This window comes from Bombina bombina, chromosome 2 (genome assembly GCF_027579735.1).
Source record: "Bombina bombina isolate aBomBom1 chromosome 2, aBomBom1.pri, whole genome shotgun sequence".
Taxonomy (NCBI): Eukaryota; Metazoa; Chordata; class Amphibia; order Anura; family Bombinatoridae; genus Bombina; species Bombina bombina.
The window spans coordinates 486406073-486420087 of NC_069500.1; the positions used below are offsets into that span (position 1 = coordinate 486406073).

At 36.9% G+C, this 14015-nt stretch overlaps 1 protein-coding gene across 1 annotated transcript in view; it reads left to right on the forward strand.

Annotated features, from left to right (window-relative positions):
* The window catches only part of NEFH (neurofilament heavy chain), a 43386-nt gene extending 29826 nt beyond the window's left edge, over positions 1-13560 (forward strand). Inside the window, exons 4-5 of the mRNA XM_053702180.1 lie at positions 5400-5521; positions 5774-13560. Coding sequence (XP_053558155.1) covers positions 5400-5521; positions 5774-7769 — 2118 coding nt within the window. The 3' untranslated portion in view covers positions 7770-13560. The remainder of the gene's footprint in view (positions 1-5399; positions 5522-5773) is intronic.
* The last annotated feature ends 455 nt before the right edge of the window (positions 13561-14015 follow it).

Below are 14015 nucleotides of genomic sequence, written 5' to 3' on the forward strand. Positions count from 1 at the left end.
CTGCTCTGAGCAGGCGGACAGGAATTGCCGGAAATCAACCTGATCGAGTACGATCGGGTTGATTGACACCTCCCTGCTGGCGGCCGATTGGCCACGAGTCAGCAGGAGGCGGCGTTGCACCAGCAGCTCTTGTGAGCTGCTGGTGCAATGTTAAATGTGGAGAGAGTATTGTTCTCCGCATTTAGCGAGGTCTTGCGGACCTGATCCGCACTGTCGGATCAGGTCCGCAAGACCTTTGATAAATAGAGGCCTAAGACTACTTCACATCTTGTGTCTGATTTAGAAAAATTCATAGAAAAATATGAGACGTGTTGAAATTCTTTGAATACATTTAAAACTCTAGGAATAGAAAACTACAGGACATGTAAGAAAAAGTAGACTATCATCTGCATACAATAACATTTTATGAATCTTTTTTGCCACTTTTAAATCCTCAATATTACAATTAAGTTTTATTTTAGTGGCCAGCGATTCAATCATCAAAGCAAATAATATTGTGGACAAGGGATAACTCTGTCTAGTCCCATTTGTGACATAAAATGGGTCAGGCACTTTCCCATTTATCCTAATCCTGTCAGAAAGAAAGGCATAGAGGGCAAATACTTTTTCCACAAACCAATGACCTAATCCAAATGTATTTAGAATGAACCTTAAAAAAGTCCTACAGACATGATCAAAGGCTTTTTCCTTGTCTGTGGAGAGTGTAGTAAGGGGTATCTCCCATACCTATGTTGTCCCTAGCATCCCTTGTATGTATAAATCCCGCCTGGTCCCTAGAAATAATAGAGGGCATGACACAACTAAGCCTATTTGCCAGCTTTAGCATTTATTTTAATATCGGTATCTAAAAGCAAAATGGGTCTATAATTTTACACTTAATCTTTTTACCTAGCTTTGGTAGAAGAGCTATTTGTGCCTCTAATGGTTGACTGAGAAAAGACTGGGAATCTCTCATAGAATTAAAAAGGAAGGAGCAAGTCATTCCTTAAATATTTTTTTTTTAAATAATTTTTATTGAGGTGATAGACAAACAGGTACAGACAATCAAAACATTTAAGTTAACAAAGTCACAGTACAATGTCACGACACAAACTGAATCTTAAAGTATAATACAAATGCTTACTAAAGCAGTCTTAGATATTTGCTATACAACGAATGTCATATTATGGATATATATAACTATCTCATAGTTTAATAGTCTGCACATAGAAAACAGAAACTTAAAGGGACATTCCAGTCAAAATTTAAATGAACACAGATAAATTACATCTTTGAATAGAAACATATATTCAATATAGATGTATTGGCAAATATGCTTCTAGTAAACGTTATCACGGTTTTAGTGTTAACATTTTTTTCTGCACGTGCATGTGAAGCATTCTAGGTATTCTCAGTGCACCAGCATTTTAAATACAGCAGCTGCTCAAATTGCCAGTGGGGCTTGTATAATGTCAGCAATTAACATATTGAGTCATTACCAGATGGTACAAGCACCTTAGGCTCTCTGAGCAACTGCTGTGTTTAAAATGCTGGTGCACGGTGCATACTTAAAGGGTCAGTAAACCTAGGAAATAATGTTATCTAATTCTGCACATAGTGCAGAATTATATAACATTAGCTTAGCTCCAGATTTAAAAAGTGAATAGTTAAAAAGATATCACACAAAGAAAACAGAACACCGCTCTTGGCTCTACTGAGCGGGTCTGTTTTGTTCTGCTAAGCGCACGGGCACGCTGTCTGTTCATAGCGCGCCTGATCGCGCTATTAAAATCAATGTAGCTCGCTCCCGCTCTGGTCTGGTAGTTGGAGCGAGCTACATTGATTTTAATAGCGCGATCAGGTCGACTGTGATTAGACAGCGTGCCCAGATGCACTTAGCAGAAAAAAACAGACCCACTCAGTAGAGCCAAGAGCGGTGTTCTGTTTTCTTAGCGTGATATCTTTTTAACTATTCACTTTTTAAATCTGGAGCTAAGCTAATGTTATATAATTCTGCACTATGTGCAGAATTAGATAACATTATTTCCTAGGTTTACTGGCCCTTTAAATACTCTTTTGAATCAGCTACAGCTTTTATTAGAATAATTTTTGCTAATGCATGTAAATTACAAAAATGCGTCTATATAAAACTGAAATGCATGCATGCAAATTCTATATTTGGTTGGAATGTCCCTTTAAATTATTTTGCCTCTTTTTTTTTAGTTTTTGTCTTTCCAGTTAAATAAACTATTACCTCCCTATAATTAAGGGCCACTTTTGGACCCATCTACCATGCTACAACTTAAAATGGAGAAGGGACTAAAACATAATATAGAACTTCTCATAGTGTAATAATCTGCACACGCAGGGTAGAAACAAATAATAATTCACCTCTTTATTATACTTTGTCTTCCCAGATAAAGAAACTATTTCTTCCTTATAATTAAGGGTCACGTTTGACCTAGCTACAGTGACATTACTCTAAATGGTGGAGGAATTGAAAGTATATAACTCATAAAAACCTCACTTGAAACTTAGCATTTATTTTTCAGCATCATAATTATAGACGTCTAGGAAATCTAGAGCACTTACTAAACTAAATAAAATATCTGCCACCTTTTTATACATAACAAAAAGAGCTATTATATTCTCACATACAGCTATTTGTCACTTATGGATCAGTATATGGATCTTTACTACCACCTAGTGGAGAAAATCTGTATATTCACTAATCTGCAGTTCAATCCACTAATGGTCATCTCTATCCTATCCAATACAATACAAAATAACCTAAGAAAGTAGAATGAGTTGTGGGACTATTTTGTTACACTTTCAGAGCAATAGCAAAGAGATAGAGGTTAACTTTCAACTATATCATGTACAGGTCACTTAAAAACATGAGATCAGAAGATAAATATAATATAAATTAGCTGTGAATACAGAATTATTTTGTGCTTCTAGAAAATAATAAAATCGTCAATACTAGCTACATTTCTAGCTTACAAAGTATTAAACTTAAGGATGTTACATTGCTACACCCACCAAGCAGGGGGGGGGGGGGGTAGCAGGAATATAAATGTATCCCATACATTAATATGAGAACCTAAAACTATTACTTAGTGCTTATATGTATATAATAAAGCTGTCCTAAATACAAAAAGAACATACAAATTGGATTAATGTATATTTACATATGGATAAAAATTCCTTAAAGGGACACTAAACCCAATTTTTTTTCTTTCATGATTATACAGGACATTCAATAAAAAAACTGTAATGCATTTTAAAATCCCTTTGATTAAAAGGATATTAAACCCAAATTTTTTTTTCTTTCATTATTCAGATAGAGCATGCAATTTTAAGCAACTTGGAGACGGCCCATTTTTGGTTCAGCACCCTGTGTAGTGCTTGCTGATTGGTGACTACATTTAGAATTAAGAAAAATTAATAATAGGAATAAATTAGAAAGTTGCTTAAAATTGCATGCTCTATCTGAATCATGAAAGAAAAAAATTTGGGTTTTAGTATCCCTTTAAATTCTTTATAGTAAAAATTTGTATAGGCTTCAGGCCCAGAAGCCTTTTCAGAATGAAGGTTTTGAATCAATTAAAAGGACATGAAACCCACATTTTTTGTTTCTTGATTTAGAAAGAAAATGCAATTTTAAACAACTTTCCAATTTACTTTTAATATCTTATTTGCTTCATCCTCTTGATATCCTTTAATGAAAATGATATCTAAATAGGCTCATTAGCTACTAATTGTTGGCTGCACATAGATGCCTCGTGTGATTGTTCGCCCATGTTTATTGCTATGCTATTTCCTCAACAAAGGATATCTAACGAATGAAGCAAAAAATTGGTGGAGGGTGGTAAATCTTTTTGTATGATTAAGAAGGTTATGGTTACAGGTTATAATAGGCATTGGGCAAACATTTTGTATTCAGAATTTTGTTAGTTTAAGCCCTGGATATATTAGTTTGAAAGTGCAACACACAAATATCTGGATTTGCACATAGCTTCATGTGTTGCACTTTCAAACAAATGTATCCGGTGCCGAAACTAACCAAATGCTGCAACCTGCTGCCATATTCTGATTCATTTATCAAATGAATGCCAAATTCCTCATTTTTACCCATGCCTTGTTTATACAAATGCATGAACAAGAAGATCTTCAAGTGCACTGTTAACCCTGTTATTGTGTACTGATATTAATATAACACCACAAAACAACTACTCCAGTGTTTTATGTAGGTGTTAAAACGAGTCAAACACAATTCTTTGAGTGGCTTCTAGTTTCACACCTTGAATATTTATTATTTCTCCCAAACAATTAAGGTTTACAGAGCAGAAAACATGATAAGGAAATCACAACATAGTCGAAAATAAAAACAAAAAAATGGTATAAAAATCGTTACCATAAAAGTCTAATGTATAAAAGTATTTCTGTTGGTTCAATGCTATATATATTGTCCAATAATTATACAATAGTGGCGCTAGTTTAAAAGTACATCCATTACTCCTGGTATCAAGGTAGCAAACTTCTGAAGAACCTGAAGGCCCCCCCTTGATACGGATTCATTGAACGAACAGAGACGATTTGGTCTTCTTTGCTCCAATGTAGTTCTGTAATTATCAGCAACAGTAACCTGTCTGTTAACCCGGGAAGTTCCAAGGTACCTTTAGCTGTTGTTTTAGGAACGAGGAGCAACGGATGTACTTCTTAACAAGCACCGCTATTGTATAATTATTGGACAATATATATAGCATTGAGCCAAAAAGATTCTTTTATATTTTAGACTTTTATGTTGATGATTTTTATAACATTTTTCATTTTTTGACTATTTTGTGCTCTCCTTATGTTTTCTTCTCTTTAAATCTTAAATGTTTGAGAGAAATAATAAATATTCAAGGTGTTAAACTAGTAGTCCCACGCAGAATTGTGTTTGACTAATTTTATCAGCTATGTAAAACACTGTAGTAGTCGTTTTGTGGTGTTTTATTAACATTAGTACAAAATAACATGATTAACAGTGCATTTCTTGTTCATGCATTTGTTCCTTTTTGATTTGTAGTGGCAAATCTATTTTTTTCCTATAACGGCTACAGTCATACTTATTTCTTATTCCCAGCACTTTTCTAAATTTACAAACCTAGTTTATACAATGTGTGGTCATGGCCAGTTCTTTTATTGTGTTGAAGGCTCCATGGTAAGTTATTATGTAGATTTTAGTAACATTTGATGGTCAAGTTATTATAGCAGTGTTTGAGCTTGTGTCACGTTCATGTCACAATGAAATATTAAAATGTTAATTATTTTGTGACATTGTTGCGCTGATTCACTTGTCCATGCCCATTCAATTATACATATTGTTTGACTGTCTTAGTCAGAACATGTACTTTCTTTGTGTATCTCAGGAGACCCTGCAGCAACTGGAAAATGAGCTCAGAAACACTAAGTGGGAAATGGCTGCCCAGATTCGAGAATATCAGGACCTACTGAATGTAAAAATGGCCCTGGATATTGAGATTGCAGCCTATAGGTGAGAAATTACATTTCTTTCCATCCAAAAGGCAGGGCTTACTATACCTTCCCTTCTGAGAACTTCAGCTCATTGTGCAAGAAAAAGAGTATTACCATTAAATCTGCATTAGTTATATGTGTTTCATTAATACTGCCTTTATCCTGTGTAAATCATGCATTTTACGTAAGCCATTCTTATCAATAAGTAGTAGTATTACAGGCTTCAATGAAGATTTTACCAATTTTACTTTATCTTTTCCTTTATCTTCAGAAAGTTACTGGAAGGTGAGGAATGTCGAATTGGGTCTGGTTTTGACTTTTTCCCATTTGAAGAAAGGTCTCCAAAGATCCCAAGTACACCAAAGCATATAAAAGTGAAAAAGGAAGAAAAGATAAAGATTGTTGAAAAGTCAGATAAAGAAACTGTGATTGTGGAAAAACAGACAGAAGAAACCCATGTTACAGAAGAAGTGACAGAGGAAGTGACAGAAGAAGAAGAAATTGTCGGCTCTCCTGAAGATGAACAGGTAGATGAAGGCAAGAAAACACCACAAGAACCTCCTGAGCTTCAAACTGAGACAGAGTCGGAAGAGGCTACAGATGAAGAAGAGACTATAAGCAAGGAAGACAGAGAAAAAAAGGAGACAGAAGACAAGGAGGCATCTAAGGAAGCTAACAAAAAAGGAGATACCGGCAAAAAGGATCCTGAGCCAAAGGTGGAAGACAAGATGCAAAACAATGAAAAGGAATCAACAAAGGAAGATGAGAAGAGCAAACCAACAAAAACAGATAAAAAGGAGGAGCCAGCTAAAAAAGATGAAAAGAAGGAGCCAGTCAAAAAAGAAGAGAAGCCACAGCCAGTAAAGAAAGAGGAAAAAGAAGAATCCATTAAGAAGGAAGATAAGGCTGCAAAGAAAGAAGACAAAATAGAGTCAGCAAAGAAAGAGGAAAAGAAAGATCCCGCTAAGAAAGAACCAGTTAATGAGGAAGAATCAAACAAAAAGGATGAAAAGGAACCAGCTAAGAAAGTGGAGAAGAAGGAGTCTAAGGAAGAAAATGAGCCAGTCACAAAAGATGAAAAGAAGCCTGCCAAGAAGGAAGAAAAAAAAGAGCCCTCTAAAGAAGAGGCACCTGAGAAAAAGGAGTCAACTAAATCACAAGAGAAGAAGGAACCAGCCAAGACTGAGGAGAAAGAGTCAGCTAAGGCAGAGAAGGAGTCAGCCAAGAAAGAGGAAAAGGAGCAAGTCAAAAAAGAGGAAAAAGAGCCATATAAAAAAGTAGAGAAAGACAAGGTAAAGAAAGATGAGACTAAAGAGCCAGCAAAGAAAGATGAGGATGCCCCTAGGAAAGAAGAGAAAGAAGCCCCTAGGAAAGAAGAGAAAGAAGCCCCTAGGAAAGAGGAGAAAGAACCTACTAAGAAAGAAGAAAAGCCTGCTATGAAAGAAGAGAAGCCAGTTAAGAAAGAAGAGAAAGAAGCTGCAGCTAAGAAAGAGGAGAAGAAAGAGCCTTCTAAGAAAGATGAAAATGAGCAAGCTAAGGAAACTGAAAAAGGTGAGACTGTTAAAAAAGAAGACAAGAAACCACCAGCCAAGAAGGTTGAAATTCCTAAAAAAGAACAGGCACCCAAAGAGGAAAAGAAAGAGCCGTCCAAGGCAGAAGAAAAAACAGTATCTGCAAAAGAAGACCAGAAAACCATAAAAAAAGAAGAAAAAGAGTCTACAAAAAAAGAGGAAAAGGGAGATGTAATAAATAAAGAGACTGATAAGAAACAAGAAAAAGCAGATACTGTAAAAAAGGATGAAACGAAAGAAACTGTGAAAGAGAAAGAGGCTATGGAGAAAAAAGATGAAAAGTCAAAAGCAGCTAAGAAGGAAGAGAGTCCAAAAACAGAAGAGAAACAAAAAACCCTAGTAAAAGAAGAAAAAAAGGAGGCAGCCAAAGAAGAAAAGAAAGACCCAGCTGATAAAGTGGATGTGAAACCTACAAAGGAAGAGGAGAAAAAGGTATCCAAAGCAGAAGAAAAAGAGAAAGAGCCACCTAAACAGAAAACAGAAGTACCAAAAAAAGAAAAAACACCCAAGGATGAGAAAGTAAAGGAGGACAGTCTAAAAGTAGAACAAAAATCTAAAGAAACAAAGGGAACCAAGAAGGAAATTATTAGTAGTACACAGGTTGTGAAGTCAAAGACAGAGAAAATAGAGAAGTCTTCTAGTACAGAACAGGATGTAAATGAGTCCACTCAAGAAACAAAGAAGAGTGAGAAGTAAACAAGCCTTCTGGGCTAAACAATCAGAGGGTTAAAGCCACCAAAGAGATCACTCTAGGTCCCCAATCTTACTCTGGAACTGTCAATCACAGAGACTACTTTAAAATGGTGAAACCTACTGTACTGCTAAACAGAAGGGACAATGTGTTCAATGCTGACTTGTGTGATTGGGAGCAGCGGGTGCTCTCCATCTCTCACAAGTATAGTGGTTCAGATAAATTCTTAAGAAAACTCAACACTTATGAGCTAGAAACATATGAATACACTTGGGGGATATGTATTTAGGGTATCTGTGGTCACAAAATGAGATTATAACAATATCACATTGCATCCCTTCACTTTAATTGGCACATTTAAGGCTCTGGTTATTCCACTTGGGATGATGGTTTATATACATAGGATTGAGAAATAACCATAATAGAATCAATTATTGGAGAAAAATTAATAGAGCATCTAGGAATCAATTAAGTGAAGAATTATCGCAAATTAAATGATCAACTGGTACATGATGTTAACGATCAATTAAAATTAAATTGCTTGAGATAAATTTTAATATATTTATTTTGGCAGAATTAAAGTATCAATTACATTTATCTCAGAAGGATAAGGCCGATTATTGAGGAAATATATGAATATTGTTCTAATTATTTAATGTTGGGTGGAAAATTAGGGACAGTTAGTTCAGACAATTACAGGTCAATTACTGATGCACTCTGTGGTTGCTTAGTCAAGACATTATAAAAAGCCGTAAAAGAAATACTTCCAGTATTGCAATTTATACCCAAATGTTTGAGGCAATCCCTTAAAACAAAAAAGCTAAATTTGTAATCTAGGTTTTAAAAACCTAAACCAGCTATTAGATGTTCAGCTTTTACAGATTAATGAGTTTTCTGTTTGGCCTCCTTAAGGATGTGTGTAATTACACAAAAAAACAAGGAGGTATTTAGTCTAATTTTTAATATAAATGTTAGTACATGATCAAGTGAAGGTGCTACAAGCATTGCTATTATAAAGAGAACTCTATATTGACAAAGAGATCAGGGTCCATATCCCTCTAGTGCCACTGTATGGTTAGTAATGTAACAGTAGATTCACTCATAAGAATGGGTTAGACTAAAACTCAGAGCTTGAAAATAACAATTACTGCCCTTCCAGTATAAGTGCATTATCAGGGTAAGGGGTTTGTGGGTTACACATGCAATAACAATATATATCACAGCTTTCAGGGTGAAAATGATGCTCAGCCAGCTGCAGATTATGTTCTTAACATATTATTTAATGTACAGAGATAAATTCAGGGAAAAGAAGCAGATGGGTATATAAAGAGCCATATACACAGAGGTCAACTACATTGTATTTAGTAATGCCCTTAGGTATTATTCCCAATGGTTACTACATTATATCAGGGTGGGGCATAAAGATCTCCTACATTTTGAAGGGGTATAAAAAATTAACGAAGCTATCTAAGAAAAAAAAGGTATATATTTCTGAAAAGTACATAAAAATCAGTTGTGTTTTTAATGGATTTTAAAAATCATATCAGACAAATGGCGGCCTTACGTTGTTGAAGACGTTCCCGAAAGTTCTCCATCACTCTCCGGGTCATTTCAGGTGGCATGGTGTTGATTTTCTGTCTGATCCTTTCCTTCAAATCCTCAAGAGATCGAGGACAATGTTTGAAAACCTTTTCCTTTAGGTATCCCCAAAGAAAAAAGTCACATAGGCTTAAATCTGGTGACCGTGCCGGCCACTTCACATCTTCCCTTAAAAAAATCAAATGCCAAGGGAAAATTTCCCTCAGCACTCCGAGTGAACGTCGTGCTGTGTGAGCTGTGGCCTGTCCTGTTGAAACCACACATATTGTTTATACACATTGTCCAGTTTGGGGCACAGAAAGATCTCCAACATTTCAACGTACCGGTCGGAGGTCACAGTTACTGTTGCACCACCTTCCTTAAAAAAGTACTGCCCGAACACACCAAATTTGACAACTGCACACCAAACAGTTACACAAGAAGAGTGGAGCGGCCGTTCGTGGAGTTCATGAGGATTATGTTCAGCCCAGTAGCAATAATTCTGCTTGTTTACAACTCTACTGATATGGAAGTGAGCCTTATCACTATTCATAAGAACAGCTGCAGCGGGAACCTGTTCAAGAATTTCCTCACTTAGGGCTCTGCGGTTGGCGTGATCTCTCTCGCTTAATTATTGAGTCAACATCATTTTGTAAGGATGCAGTTTTATATCAGCATGCAGAATCCTCCTTAAACTCCGACTTGATATCCCCAGTGCCATGGCATGCTTATGAACAGAACGCCTTGGCATTCTAACGGTCCTAGGTCTGCCAGGTTATTTTCTTTTCAGTGTGGATCCAGTTGCCCGAATCGTGTTCCGATCTGGTACAGATGCATTTCTACTGAGCACGAAGTGTGTACGGAACGCTATCTGCGTTGCTATCACGGAACGTTTTTTCTCGTAATATGCTTAAACAACAAAGCCCAGATGTTCACCGGTCCAACTCATGATGGGTACTGAAAACGGTAAAGCCTAACCTATCGAATGAGACCAATCCCACTTATCTACCACCACTAAAGCCCACACAGTGCCTCTTCAAAATGTGTGAGATCTTTATGCCCGACCCTGTATTAAGTGATATTTTAAATATTTGACATTTTATGTTAGCTAAACTAAACTAAACTAAAACACACACACACCAAACAATGCATATTGAATGTACTGCTTCCAATGGGGGTTAAGGAGAATTGAATTGGAAAAGAACAGTTGAAACCAACCAGGCACCTTAAAGGTACATGAAACACAATTTTTTTTCTTTCATGATTAAGAAAAAGCATGCAATTTTAAACAACTTTCTAATTTACTTCTATTATTATAATTTGCTTCTTGATATTCATTGCTGAAAAGCATATCTAGATAGGCTCAGCAGATGCTGATTGGTGGCTGCACATAGATGCCTCGTGTGATTGGCTTACCCATGTGCATTGCTATTTCTTCAACAAAGGATATCTTAAAAGTGAAGTAAATTAGATAATAGAAGTAAATTGGAATGTTGTTTAAAATTGTATTCTCTATCTGAATCATGAAAGAAAAATGTGGGGTTTAGTGTCCCTTTAAGTTAATGCTACCTACATATGCATTTTAAATTTTGGCTTTTAAAAACATTCGGCTAGATTACGAGTTTTGCGGTATGAGTGAAAAAGCAGCGTTAAGGCTCTTTTTCACTAGCGCTGGTATTATGAGTTTTGCAGGTTTAGCTGCACCGCACACTTTTTTGGCCGTAACGCAACGTAACTACCACAGCTTTCCAAAAGTCCTTTTTCAATGGGACTTCCATAGCGCCGGTATTACGAGTTTGCCTGGGAGGCCAAAAAGTGAGCGGTACAGCCTATACCGTCAAGATCCATACTGTAAACTGAAAGTCAGTAGTTATGGGTTTTACGCTACAAAGCCGTAACATAAAACTCATAACTAAAGTGTTACAAGGTACAGTAACACCCATAAACTACCTATTAACCCCTAAACCGAGGCCCTCCCGCATTGCAAGCACTATAATAAAATGATTAACCCCTAATCTGCTGCTCCGGACATCGCCGCCACTATAATAAACATATTAACCCCTAAACCACCGTACTCACGCATCGCAAACACTAGTTAAATATTATTAACCCCTAATCTGCTGTCCCTAACATCACCGCCACCTACCTACATTTATTAACCCCTAATCTGCCGCCCCAACGTCGATGCCACTATACTAAATTTAGCTGTGAAATAAAAATAAAACCTAAGCTAGATACAATGTAACTATTAGTTATATTGTAGCTAGCTTAGGGTTTATTTTAACCCCTTAATGACCACAATGTACCCTGTATGTCACTGGTCGTTAAGGGTTTTTTCAGGACATAATAGCACAAGTCTAGCAAGAACACGCTATTAATGCCCTCCAGAAGGCTTTGTGGAATAGAGCAGTCGCAACGCTGGTGGCAAAACCGCGCTTTAAAACAATCAAGTCCCAAAAAAAGGCCAGCGACATACAGGGTACGTCGCTGGTCCTTAAGGGGTTAAAGGTAAGTATTTAGTTTTAAATAGGAATTATTTAGTTATTAATAGTAGGTTTTATTTAGATTTATTTTAATTACATTAAAGTTAGTGGGTGTTAGGGTTAGAGTTAGGGTGAGGTTTAGGGGTTAATAAATTTAGTATAGTGGCGGTGACATTGGGGGCGGCAGATTAAGGGTTAATAAGTGTAGGTAGGTGGCGGCGACATTGGGGCAGCAGATTAGGGGTCAATAAGTGTAATGTAGGTGGCGGCGACATTGGGGCGGCAGATTAGGGGTTGATAAGTGTAGGTAGGTGGCGGCGACATTGGGGGCAGCAGATTAGGGGTTAATAAATGTAATGTAGGTGGCGGCGACATTGGGGCAGCAGATTAGGGGTTAATAAGTGTAATTTAGGTGGCAGCGACATTGGGGGCTGCAGATTAGGAGTTAATAAGTGTAGGTAGGTAGGTGGCGGCAACATTGGGGGCAGCAGATTAGGGGTTAATAAGTGTAATGTAGGTGGCGGCGACATTGGGGGTGGCAGATTAGGGGTTAATAAGTGTAGGTAGGTGTCGGCGATGTTGGGGGCGGCAGATTAGGGGTTAATAAGTATAATGTAGGTGTCAGCGATGTCGGGGGCAGCAGATTAGGGGTGTTTAGACTCAGAATTTATGTTAGGGTGTTAGGTGTAAACATAACTTTTCTTTCCCCATAGGAATCAATGGGGCTGCGTTACGGAGCTTTACGTTGCTTTATTGCAGGTGTTAGGCTTTTTTTCAGCCGGCTCTCCCCATTGATGTCTATGGGGAAATCGTGCACGAGCACGTAAAACAAGCTCACCGCAGCGCTGGTATTGGAGTGCGGTATGGAGCTGAATTTTGCTCTATGCTCACTTCTTGCCTGCTAATGCCGGGTTTATGATAACCTGTAATACCAGTGCTGTAGGTAAGTGAGCGGTGACAATAACTTGCAAGTTAGCACCGCGCCGCTCATAACGCAAAACTCGTAATCTAGCCGTATGTCTTTAAGGAGATTTGAACCTAAAATATTATCAGGAGTAAGGGGGAAAAAAAGTATGTTCTATCAATTTAGATATATATTGCTTGAAGTTATAATGCAAAATAGTAAATACATCAATATGCTTTTTACAAACACTTTTTTGGAAAGATGAATCAATATAATAATTATTAATGTCATACTTTAAAAGAAATCCTGGGGGGGGGGGTCATAAAAGAGACCAATAGCTTAATAGCATAATGATGTTGATGTATCTGTTAATCATAAAATTATAAAGCTACAGAAATAAATAAAAATGGTACAAAGCTAAAACAAAAAATAAGTACTCCTGCTTAGAAGTACTGGTTCACCTTTGCATTTTATTGAAGAAGAAGAAAAAAGGAAATGAGTACAATTTAAGTGCTCTCCCTAGCAATGATAGTTACATAAGGTTTTTATTTTTAAATGGTTATACTAGTTTGTTTTTTTTTAATAAGGGAAAAATGAAGACAATGTAATTGACCCCAGATGCGCACACACAAACACGCATACACACAATATATGCTCTTTCATGAAAGTGCACATTATATATGGAAACATATCTCTAATGCAAACTTGTGTCAAAATTGTATGCTTCATTCCCATGTGATCGATGGAGTTCCTTACACACTTTTTCAACCCTACCCACCTTGCTTTTCAATTTGTGCAATAAGAGATACATAAATAAACTGCTTATAGAAAGTGTGTGGTTTTGTTTTGTCTTCTGCTAAGAAGTGTGACTGGGGCACAGACACAAAAATAAATAAATAATTGTGACATATATGGTAATTCTCACATAATTACAGAATATATTAGGACAGACACAGACATCAGAACAACTACCTCTCTGGCACTCTATCCCATCATAATGTTAGTATTTAAATATCGTAACTACAAAACATAGCAGCAGTGGATTTAAGCCACCTGCAGAACAGTGATTCCCTATGCTCCTGATCTGGTGTTCCTGGGGATGCTGTGTTATATAGAGCTCAGCTTAATCTTGTGCGATATGCTGTGAGAGCATGTGAACCTTGGTAATGGGGCATTAAACTACTATAAACAACTACAATGATGTGGTTATTACCATTTAATTTTTCCCCTCCTGTGCTGCCACACTCTTTAAAGCTGTTCTTTCATTTTAGCCCCCCCTTACAGAT